Source organism: Psammomys obesus, unplaced genomic scaffold, assembly GCF_907164565.1.
Source record: "Psammomys obesus unplaced genomic scaffold, mPsaObe1.curated_primary_1811, whole genome shotgun sequence".
In the NCBI taxonomy this organism is placed as follows: domain Eukaryota; kingdom Metazoa; phylum Chordata; class Mammalia; order Rodentia; family Muridae; genus Psammomys; species Psammomys obesus.
The window spans coordinates 7,864,576-7,875,937 of record NW_026596240.1 but is presented as its reverse complement, the minus strand read 5'-3'; the positions used below and the strand labels follow the sequence as shown (position 1 = coordinate 7,875,937).

The 11,362-nt window shown below is 39.6% G+C and overlaps 1 protein-coding gene and 1 pseudogene across 1 annotated transcript; one reads left to right on the top strand and one right to left on the bottom strand.

The window, feature by feature from the left end:
• The first annotated feature begins 587 nt into the window (after positions 1-587).
• On the top strand, positions 588-1,761 carry LOC129668393 (Y-box-binding protein 1-like; annotated as a pseudogene).
• Positions 1,762-6,578: 4,817 nt separating this feature from the next.
• Positions 6,579-9,346, bottom strand: LOC129668430 (lithostathine-1). The gene is made up of 6 exons (XM_055596437.1): positions 9,276-9,346; positions 8,882-8,991; positions 8,233-8,351; positions 7,822-7,959; positions 7,090-7,201; positions 6,579-6,919 (listed from the first exon to the last, which is right to left on the bottom strand). The coding sequence occupies exons 2-6, from the start codon at positions 8,943-8,945 to the stop codon at positions 6,852-6,854; spliced, it is 501 nt and encodes a 166-aa protein (XP_055452412.1). The 5' UTR covers positions 8,946-8,991; positions 9,276-9,346; the 3' UTR covers positions 6,579-6,851.
• Positions 9,347-11,362: the final 2,016 nt, after the last annotated feature.

Genomic DNA, 11,362 nt, shown 5'->3' with positions numbered 1-11,362 from the left:
TGGTCTTTTTGTGAAGCTCCTATCTCCTCTAGGTCCCTCTGTGCTTTCCACCACTCTTTCACAAGACACTATGTGCTCCCCCAAATTTTGACTTTAAATCCCAACATCTGATTGGATCCACTGTTGGGTAGAATCTCTCAGAAGGCAGCTATGCTAGTTCCTTTTTGTAAGCATAGCAGAGTATCTTTAATAGTCCAGTCTCAGTGTTTGGGTCTCTCAATGGAATACTACTCAGCTATTAAAAACAAGGACATTATGAAATTTGCAGGCAACTGCATGGAACTAGAAAATATCTTTCTGAGTAAGGTAACCCAGACTCAGAAAGACACACATGGTATTTCCTCACTTATAAGAGGATTTTAGTTTTACTACAATTTGCAGATCCAAGGAAGATAATTAACAAAGAGGACCCAAGAGAGGATGCTTAATTGCACTCAGAATGAGAAACAGAATAGACAGTGAAAGTATTTGAAGAGAGGGAACAGGGTAGGAGAAGAAGCATAGAGAGAAATGAGGATGGAGATCAGACCTGGGTAGAGTGGGAGCAGGAAGACAAAGGGCTCGCAGAGAGAAGCAAAACCTTGGACATGGGCATCTCTGTGGCATCTGGAGACCCAAGACAGGGTAGGCTTCTGGGAGGATATGGGAGTGCTCTAGCTTGGTTCCTAGTAAATAGGTGTTATGGAGACAGAAGAGGCCACCCTCTAACTAGTCAGGATTCCTAGTGGAGGAAGGAGAACGTCAACCTAGACACAAAAATATTGACCCAAAACTTACCCTGCCTACAGATGTGCAAGAGTAAAAATAGAGCAGAGATAGAAGGAATGTCCAACACATACCAGGCCCAACCTGAGGTCTTCTAAATTTATTAATAAATTTTATTCCTTCACAATTCAGAACAGTCAGGAGCAGGATTGGAGGGTCGACTCCAGAGATCCCTGAAAGCCCCACTACCATAGGACGAGTTATTGTTCTACCCTGGGAGGAGCTTTACCCACTACTATTGGCCCTAGTCAATAGTACTGCAATCAGACTCAGCAACCACCAACACACACACACACACACACACACACACACACACACACACCACCCCCCACTTTCAGTGGCACTGACACAAAGCCAGTCTGTAGGGGCTGCAGTGCAAGCAGTGATGTCCCTTGCAGCTTCACATTGGTAGCACCCACCTGCAGGGACAAAAAAGTCATCCCAAGGAAGTTTTTTTTGGGAACAGTAAAACAGTTCAATGTAAGAAACTGATATGGTTTCATTAACATGAATGACACCAAGGAAGGCATTTTTGTACACTATCATAAAGAATAACCCAGGAAGTCCCTTCATAGTATAGGAGATGGAGGGGTTGTAGGATTTGATGTTGTTGAAGGAGAAAAGTGTGGGAAGGCAGCAAATATTACAGGCCCTGATGGAGTTCCAGTTCAAGGCAATAAATATCAGCAGATTGTAACCATTATAGACTATCCACATCTTAGGGGCCCTTCACATAATATCCAGGAACACTATCAGAACAGTAGAAGTGGAGAAAAGAAACAAGGATCAGGAAGCACTCTTGAAGGCCAGGTACTATTGCAGGTGAAGTATCTTAATATATGCAGAGACACTATGGATATTGACCACAGTATTCTAACCCTTGAGAGCCATGAAAAATGATGGAGGGTGCTGAAACCAGGTGTAAGAGAGCAAGGTAGACCAGTGAGACAGAATATGTACCAGGGTTACAGACCACATTTTTTCCTGGGCCACTGAAAACATAGATGGAAAAAGCTAGGAAGAGAACAGGAAAATCAAAGTCATCAGCCACTTAACATCTGTATCACTGCAGCTGCAACATAGGAGCCCAAATAACCCTAAACCACAAGATGGGAAAGAGACAAAAGTACCTAAGGCAACAGCTGAAATTTTGTCAGAGCCTGAGGCTGGACATGTCCAGACTAGCCGGCTTGCCCTTTCTACCATTTCCTGGTTTGGTCATCCAATAAGAAAAATGAATATAAATTTCTGGTGATGAGAAATGAACAAAGAGTGGAGCTGAAGCCTTTAAGTGCTTGCTTGGTGCCAGTTGACCAGCTACACTAGAATCATCTGCTTTGTTCCATGCAGCATGGAATTTTTACTATTTGTTTTTTACCTAAAGATGTCTCTTTTTGATAACGACAAACATGAGGTTTTATTTGTGTTTTTGTTTTTAAAATACCTTGTTTTTTTCAATATACCTTTAATGGTTTTTAAATTGTTTAATATATAGTAGAGGTAAGACTTTAAAGAACATTTCTTTCTATGCTTATTTTTATAATTAGTTACATTTTATTAACTCTGTATCCCAGCGGTATCCTGCTCCCTCATTCCCTCCTAGTCCCACTTTTCCTTCCTCACCTCCTCCCTGCCCCTTTCCAAGTCCACTGATAGGGGAGGACCTCCTCCCCTTTCATCTGACCCTGTTTTATCAGGTATCTTCAGGACTGCCTGCAAAGTCCTCCTCTGTGGCCTAGCAGGGCTGCTCCTCCCTTGGGGGGTGGGGAGGTCAAAGAGCCTACCATTGAGTTCATAGCAGAAATAGTCCCTGCTCCCCTTACTAGGGTAACCCACTCGGTTACTGAGCTACCATGGGCTACAGCCAAGCAAAGGAGAGGTTCTAGGTTAGATCCATACATGGTCCTTGGTTGGAGAAACAGTCTCATATAAGATCCCTGTGCCCAGATATATTTGGTCCTTGTGGAGCTCCTATCCTCTCCAGGTCATATTAACTCCCCCTTCTTTCATATGATTCCCTGCACTCTGCCCAAGGTTTGGTTATGAGTGTTAGTTTCTGCTTTGATACACTGCTAGCTAGAGTCTTTCAGAGGCCCTCTGTGGTAGGCTTCTGTCCTGTTACTTGTTTTCTCCTATGTCCAATGCCCATCCCATTTGTCTTTCTAAGTGAGGACTGATCATCTTATCCCAGGTCTTCTGTCTTGTTTATCTTTTTTAGGTGTATAGATTTTATTATGTTTATCATATATTATAGGTCTAAATAAGTTAGTATATACTATGTTTGTCTTTCTCTTTCTGGGATACCTCACTCAGAATGATCTGTTTTATATCACGCCATTTGACTGCAAATTTCATGATTTCTTTGTAATTAATTGCTGAGTAGTATTTCATTGTGTAAAAATACCACAATTTCTGTATCCATTCCTCCGTTGATGGACATCTGGGTTGTTTCCAGGTCCTGACTATTACAAATAAAGTTGCAACAAATGTGGTTGAGCAAATGTTCTTGTTGTGTACTTGAGCAAATTTTGGATATATGCCTAGGAGTGGTATAGCTGGGTCTTGAGGAAGCACTATTCCTAATTGTCTGAGAAAGTGCCAGATTGATTTCCAAAGTGGTTGTACCAGTTTACATTCCCACCAGCAATGGAGGAGGGTTCCCCTTTCTCCACAACCTGTCCAGCATGTGTTGTCATTTGAATTTTTGATTTTAGCCATTTTGATGGGTGTAAGTTGAAATCTCTGGGTCATTTTGATTTGCATCTCTCTGATGGCTAAGGATGTTGAGCATCTCTTTAAGTGTTTCTCTGCCATTCTATATTCCTCTACAGAGAATTCTCTGTTTAGCTTTGTACCCCAGCTTTTTAATTGGGTTACTTGATTTATCGCTTTTAAACTTCTTTAGTTCTTTTTATATTCTCAATATCAGCCCTCTGTCAGATATAGGGTTGGTGAAGATCCTTTCCCAGTCTGTAGACTGTTGTTTTGTTCTGATGACTATGTCCTTTGCTTTACAGAAGCTTTTCAGTTTCATAAGATCCCATTTGTTGATTGTTGATGTTAGAGCCTGTGCTGTTGGTGTTCTGTTCAGAAAGTTGTCTCTTGTGTCAGTGACTTGTAGGCTCTTCCCCACTTTATCTTCTATTGACAAATTTTATTCCTCAACAGTTTTATACATTTACATAATATACTATGTTTTCTCTGTCCCATGTCCTCATTTTTTATTTAAATAATTTTTGAGAAAATTTATTTACTATTGCTTATTGTATTTACATCATTGTCATCCTTCCTCTCTTACAGCTCCTCTTGTGTTTTCCTGCAATCTCTTTCAAATGCAGGATCTTCTACTTTAGCTATTGTTTGAAACACACAGACACACACATACACACACACACACGCACATGCACACACCTTGTTTAAGTCTGTCTATTGTTCATATGTATATATGATTAGGGCAGACCACTTAATACTAGACTCTGAAGAAAACTGATTCTCTCTCTTCCTCTCTGTCTGCAACCATTGGTTGTCTATAGGTCTCCCCCCCCATTTATGTTGGCATGTCAACTCGTGGTACCATGATGCAGATTTTATTTAGGCAACTATGATGAGATAGGTGCAGCTTCCCTGACACATCTATAAGACCCAATACAGCAGCAGGCATCCTGGACTTTTGGCACTTTTAATATTTTTGTCGTCTTTGACAATTTTCCCACACCATTTCTTAATTCCTTCCTTTTCCTACTACCCTGTATTCTTTACAAATATCTTTCCCACATTTGTTTTTTGTTTGTTTGTTTGCTTTGTTTTTTTTTAGTGTGCCACAGAATTTAACTAGGACCATTTGTATAGCTCTGTGTTTAGAACTAACCATCAAAGCCTAGTGAATCCACCAATGGATATTCACCTCAATGATAAACACCTCTTCCTTAAGACATTCTTAGTTGCCAATAAATAAAAAGTTAGTGGTAAGGCCCAGTAAGCCCCTGCCCCCACTAACTGAAGGTTAGAAAGCCAACCAGCCTTGAGTTCACAATTGCCATGTTCATGTCATGCTTAGAATACGGAATTTCACAGGGCTTGTGCCTTCTCTTCAACTAAGTTGCTTTCCTGATGCCATTTCACGTTTTCAGAGCTTACACATGGTATCGTGTTCGTTGACTACGACATGCACTTGACTGCTGCTAGATCTAGACTGCATGTCTGTATGGCTGTGCAGATGATGCCTTAGAGCAGCGGTTCCCAACCTCCTGATGCAGTGACTCTTTAATACAGTTTCTTCTGTTATGGTGATCCCCAACCATAAAATTACTTTTGCTGCTACTTCATAAGTGTAACTTTGCAATTCTTATGAGTCTTAATGCAAATATCTTAGATGCGAGATATCTGATATACAACCCCAGTGCACAGGGTGTTTGACCCTCTGCAAGGGTCTAGACAAAGAGCTTGAGAACTGCTGATTAGATCTCTTAAAACATATTACACTCACCCAGTCCCTGGGCCTTTTAGCACTCCTCAAATTATAAGTCAACTTCAATAATTGAATTATCTATATATTTCAATTTTTACCTTGTATGTCACATTTATTTGGTATATCTGTGGTTATGCACAATGGTTAATAATTTTACCTTTCAAATCATTAACTATTTTACCAAAATAAAATGATCCTCTTTTAGAAACTGATATGGCGCTAAAGAAATGGCTCAACAATTGGAAGCATGCAGTGTCCTTTCACAGATCCCAAGTTTGCTTTTCAGCACCCATGTCTGGCATCTGACAACAACCTATATCTCCAATTCCAGGGGATCTGATTCTATCTTCTGTTTTTGGGGGATCACTTGTACTCATGTTTACATAACTCCCAACCCCCACTAGACAAATACACACATAACTAAAAATAACATTAAAAAAAATTAAAAGATGAGTGTATCTAGGATGTCTTTTAAGTTCTTCAGACAAGGTCTGCGTATTTATCCCAGTCTGGCCTGAAGTTCATAGGCCCAACCCGGCCTGTAACTTGCAATTCTCTGGCCTCACCTTCTCAAGTGTTAAGGTTCTGGGTACGTGACAGTATTCGAGGTAATCAGCCCATTATAGTACAGAAATATTGGTGCCTTCATGGCTATCGTTGAATCATATATTTCTCATCATTTTGTCCTCAAACTATTTGCCTCTAACATATGTGAGGCTAGCATCTGTGTGTTTTTCTTGTTTGGTGGTGATTTCTATAACTGGTGGTGATATTCTGAATCTGTGTTCTAATTGATTTGACAAATCATATTTAAATGTATCATTATGATAATCAGTGTTTGGAGACTGAGCCATTTCCTTGAAAAACTATTTTTTTAAAAATTCTCACTCTTAACACTTCAGAATTTTATATACTTAAAGAGGCAATTAAGTACTACAGTATATTTTGTTTAGTTAATTCATCATAAATTCATTTAGTCATTAGTTTAAAGTTTGGCATTTAACATTAATTATAGGCTTGTAGGCCTCAGTTTTTTTCTACTACTGATTCATTAAGCATTCAAGGCCTGAGAAGTCTCTTGATGTTGCCATATTAGTTATGATTTTAATTTGCTTATCTGAGCAAAGAAAATGGCTTCCTTAAAATTTACCTGTTTGAATCCTTCTAGAGAATCAATGCCCTCATGCATTTATTTGCCAAATCTCTAATAAGTCTTATAAGCCCATGCAAGCATAAAGATTTTTAGGTAGAATTTTTATGTATACATTCAACTATGGTGAAAATGGGCTTATAAATTAACCTGTATGTAGATAGAATTTTACATATCTCCTTAACCAAGAAAGTCTGAAAATTATAAAATCTCTTTTATTTTAAACAGTAAAATATCATCAGTGTATATTACTGATTCAGTATATATCAGATTGGGAAGGTACTTTTATTTTAATTTTACAGCGTTTCAGAAAATAGTGTAGATAAAGATACCATAGGCCTGTGATTCAATGAAGCCTGTCCAAGGAGAGAGTATCTAATTTGCTTTTGAGAGATGGTCCAGTTTAATTTTTTTTATTCCACAGAAATTTTTGATTTAACTCTAGAAATCTGTTTGCTTCAGATGACTTTAGCTTTTGAATTTGCAGACAAATGAGTACTGTGCATCACAGTTGTCGTCTCTCCACTTCTTGTACCCTATAAAATGAGGGGGAAAAGTCAGACCAAGAGGCTCCTAAAGACTCATGATAAGAAATGAAAGAGACTGACTTCCATTTCTTAAACATGGAATTGCATGTCTCTTTCTCCAACCTATCCCAAGACCTGAACAAAGGCAAATAGTTTTATGGGGATTCCTCATTTCCCACCTGTGTTTGAAGTCAGGGATACACAGTAGCCGCGATTGGAGGAGTTTGGAGACCCGGTGGCCCAGGACTTGTAGATAAACATAGACCCACTGCTCCAGTGCCAACGGCGATTCTAGAAGAGAAGTGGTGAAATAAGAGCATCTGCAAATCATGAAAGAGTGAAAGGGTCTGTCCTATGTGTACACTAGGAAACGAGAAAAACGTTTCAAGAATTAACTGCAATGTGCTTTTTAATTTCATGAGATTCCATAGGATTTTTCTCTCAGCTTCACTTTTAATTGAATGTCCAAGTTCTTCTTCTGTACTGCAAAACTGTAAGCTTTTCACTTTATAGAATTTATAAACACTCACTACAGAAAGTTGTTACTAGATTTTATCTTTTTGGAGGCAAAAATTGATAATCCTATTGGCTGCTAGTATATTGACAGTAAATTCTCTTCTCTTGGATCACTTACAAGTAGCTTCTGTCTAACTCAGAGATTACCTAGACAGATCAGAGTAAGACACACAGAAATGCTTTTCTTGAAATAGAATAAACCTGTTCATACATGAAAAGAATAATAAGGAGCCTATCCTTCACAACTATCTTCAGTGATCCTTACAAATCCCATACATTCTGGGATATGTAGAGATATTGCTGTCATACAAACACCATAAAAGCTAGCTCTTGCATAGAAGACTACCTCTCCCACATCGCCTGATTATCAGGAGAAAAAGAGGATGCATACTCACCCTTTTGGGGTCATGGAGGCCAGTCCAGACATTGGCATTTGTAGTACCACTCTCCTTAATCAGAGAGGCCACAAAGTTGCCTTCAGCCTGACTGAGCACAGACACGAGGTAGCCTGAATTCATGTTCTGGCAAAAGAGCTGTGTAAGCGGAAGAGAATAGATTACTGAATGGTGAAGAAAGTTTTGAACACTATACTAGGTCCTCCCAAGGAAAGAGGTTGAAGAAGACTGTGAAAACATGGTCACAATGATGTTATTTCTCACCACCTAGATCTGTGCTTGGGAAGGTTAAAAAATGAAAGACATGCTTGAGGAAGCAAACCTGGGCCATGATAGGGCAAGGCTTCCAATGAAGCCTCTAAACACACCAGAAAGTGTCAGTATCTGCCTTCCATACATTTCTCTACTCACATCCGCATCAGCCCAAGTTAAACGTTCTTCAATGAAGTAGTAACAGTAGGAGCTGTAGGCATTGGAACCTTCTGGACAACTGATTCTGGAAGAAGGCAGGTCTTCTTCAGCTTCTTGGCCTAAGAAAAATGGTTAAAGGAGACTCCCAGGACTAGGCTAAGGCTAGAAGATGAGACAACTGGTAGAATTCCTCAGCAGGAACTCAGTGATGAAGCATGGAGTTGGAATGACTGCCTCTTCAACTTCCTGCATCTTTGTACTTCTCTGCCATCTCACATTCTTTAAGACAAAAAACTCACAATGAGTTTCCCAGGGAAATTTATTATATTATTAGTTCCAACTTCTACCTTTCCCCACAAAGGAATCCTCTCACATCTTCATTCCTTTTATTCCCACAAGCCCCCTCAAGTCTTTCATAAGATCTGAAGTTACACAGATGAGCCAATCAAAGTTCAGTTTCCATAGAAAAGAGATGATTTTAAATTTCACCTTAAAATCCCAGAAGAGGTGGAATTAGAGCAGTAACAAGGCTCAACACATGACTAACATGGACTCTTCCTTCCTCCACGTGCACCATGTTGATAGGGGTGGGCTGATAGCATCAAGCGATAGTTTCAGAAAATAAACTCTAGGAAAAGATCTCACTCACCTTGGCTGGGAGACAGGAGCATCAGGCATGAGGCCAGGATGAAGTATGCTGTGCTTCCAGCCATGCTGAGCAGCAGACTGCCTTTTGCATAGGAAGCAGATCAACAATCTCTATCAAAGAACACAGAGAAGAAAATTCTACCATTAACAGAGAACCCCTGATTCATTCCAAGGTCTCTGTTCTCTATTCCTCGGTGCATGAAATCTGTCTGAGAACCAGACATGCTCAAACATTTCTCTCCAAAGGATCATACAGACTCTGAAACTCAAAGGCAGCTGTGGCTCTTCTGAGGCATCATTGCTAGTAGCTTTTGTATAAATTTCATTGTTACTTTCCTCACATATAAGGGGTCTAACTTATGTTACAAGTTCCTTTCTGCGAAAAAAGTCTTTACCTGCAGGCTCAGACCAAGGTGTCTTGTCGGGCTAGGAAAAGGTAGGTCTTTTATATACAACAGAGTTGAATAGAAAATCTAGGGTGGGAGAGGAGTGGGAGGAGCCGGAGGACCCTGATGTCAGAAAGCCTGCCTTGGGCACTGACACACAGAACTTGGCAGCAGTAACAGCCCCTTCCCCACACACCCTGGGAAAGGCACAGGTGCAGCTCTCTTCCCACACACAAGCTGGCAAATTTCCTAGGTTAAAGACCAGTTATTGTCCTTCCCCAGAAGCAAACAAGTGCCTGGTTCTCGTGTCCCTGAACAGCTTACGAGGGACCAGATTCCTTCCAGAAATTTAAAGGCTAACTCGGGCAGGAGAGCAGAGGAATGCCTCATGTGCTTCCATAGCAGGGCTATGTGTTGGGCCAAGAGCAGGAGAGGCAGGTGCAGCCGGGCATGGTGAGAAAGATGCCTTCCTGAGACAGGGAGGAAATTAGTTGAAACGTCAGATTATGTAGACACCTTCTGTCCCATCCTAGTCTGTGTGGGGAAATGCTAAACCTCAGCTGTCTGACCTTCCCCACTTGTTGATCCTTCTCAGGCTGTCAGTCTCCTATGAAGCCTTCTATATTTCCCTCACTGTTTGGATTTCCCTCTTCTTTTCAAACTGCTGAGAACTTTGCTACCCTCAAGAGCAGCTAGAAAGAAGTCTATAGTGTTCTTTCTGCCATGGGTGTGTTTTAAGAACAGCAAAGATAATGCCCAAGTTTTACAAAAGCTTTTCAGGTGAATTCAACGTCTTCCCAGTTGCACTTGCTAGCTTGTCCGCAGATGAGCTGGTTTTGATTTCGGTTGATTCTTTCAAATTACTAGCAATTTCCCTTTTTAATCAAATAATAAACCAGAGAAAATTTTCCTCTATGATTTTCCCCTTGAGCAGTATGATGAGGAAACAGCAAAAATGGCTTTGCTTTTGTCAAGTAAAATTTTACAGTTATCTAGACTTTTGTCTTTGGATGGTGGTAAGAGAGAGTGCTGGGCATCCAAACTCTTTAAAATGATGTGCTTGAAATAAAACATAAGGCATTGTTCCGCTAAGAAATTTACCTTTGCTTTGAAGCGTTTTCAGTAAGTACCACCTAAGACAATAAAGGGATCTCCTAAAAAACCTCTTTGGTTCACATTTTCCTAGGAAAAAAGTCTGTTATTTATTGATTGTCCCAACTGTGTGATATATGTATTAATAAGTACATATATTAAAATGTTTATATTCGAAAGAAATATTGATAACTATTGTGAAAAATTATGTTTCACAATAATATTTTTGTTCAAAACTTTCACATATTTTGACCATATTCACTCCCCATTATCCTCTAGTGTTTACTCTATTAGCTGTCTTTATCTTCTCAAATGGTAGCCCTTGTGTTTTTATATTGCACTCTACACACACACACACACTCTCACTCACACACAAATGTGTGTGTGTGTGTGTGTGCATCTAAAATGTAGGTCACATAGATAAGAGAAAACAGTATCTGTCTCTCTAAATCTAACTTATTTCATGTAATACAGTGGTGTAATATTGTACCCATTTTTTACAAATGAAATAATTTTATTCTTTCTTATGACTGAATAAAAGACCATCATCAAATATACATAATATTACTCCTGTCTCTTTATCAGCTGTTGGGCACACAACCTATCCAAGAAGTTAGCCATTGTAAACAATCTAACAAGAAATGGAAAAGCAGGTTTTATGGGGTGTACCAAATGATAGTTTTATTTTTATTTTTTCTGAGGTGCTTGAGGTTGGACCTAGAGTACGACAAACACTATCACTGAGCTATCTAACCAACACTATTTGTGATTTTTTTTTGAACAATCTCTGCTTTCATTTTTTTAGTGACTTCCTACAGTTGTTCTAGGATTTGTCTGTTGTTGATGTGTTGTTGTTTTGAGAGGACAACTACAGTACATGTTCCTTAGGGAATGCTTGACACTAAAGAGGACGAAAAGCATGATTGCCTACCATAGTTCTACTTGCATTGATAATTCTAAGAACATTCTTTTTCAGAGGTCAGCAGCTACATCATTGACCACAC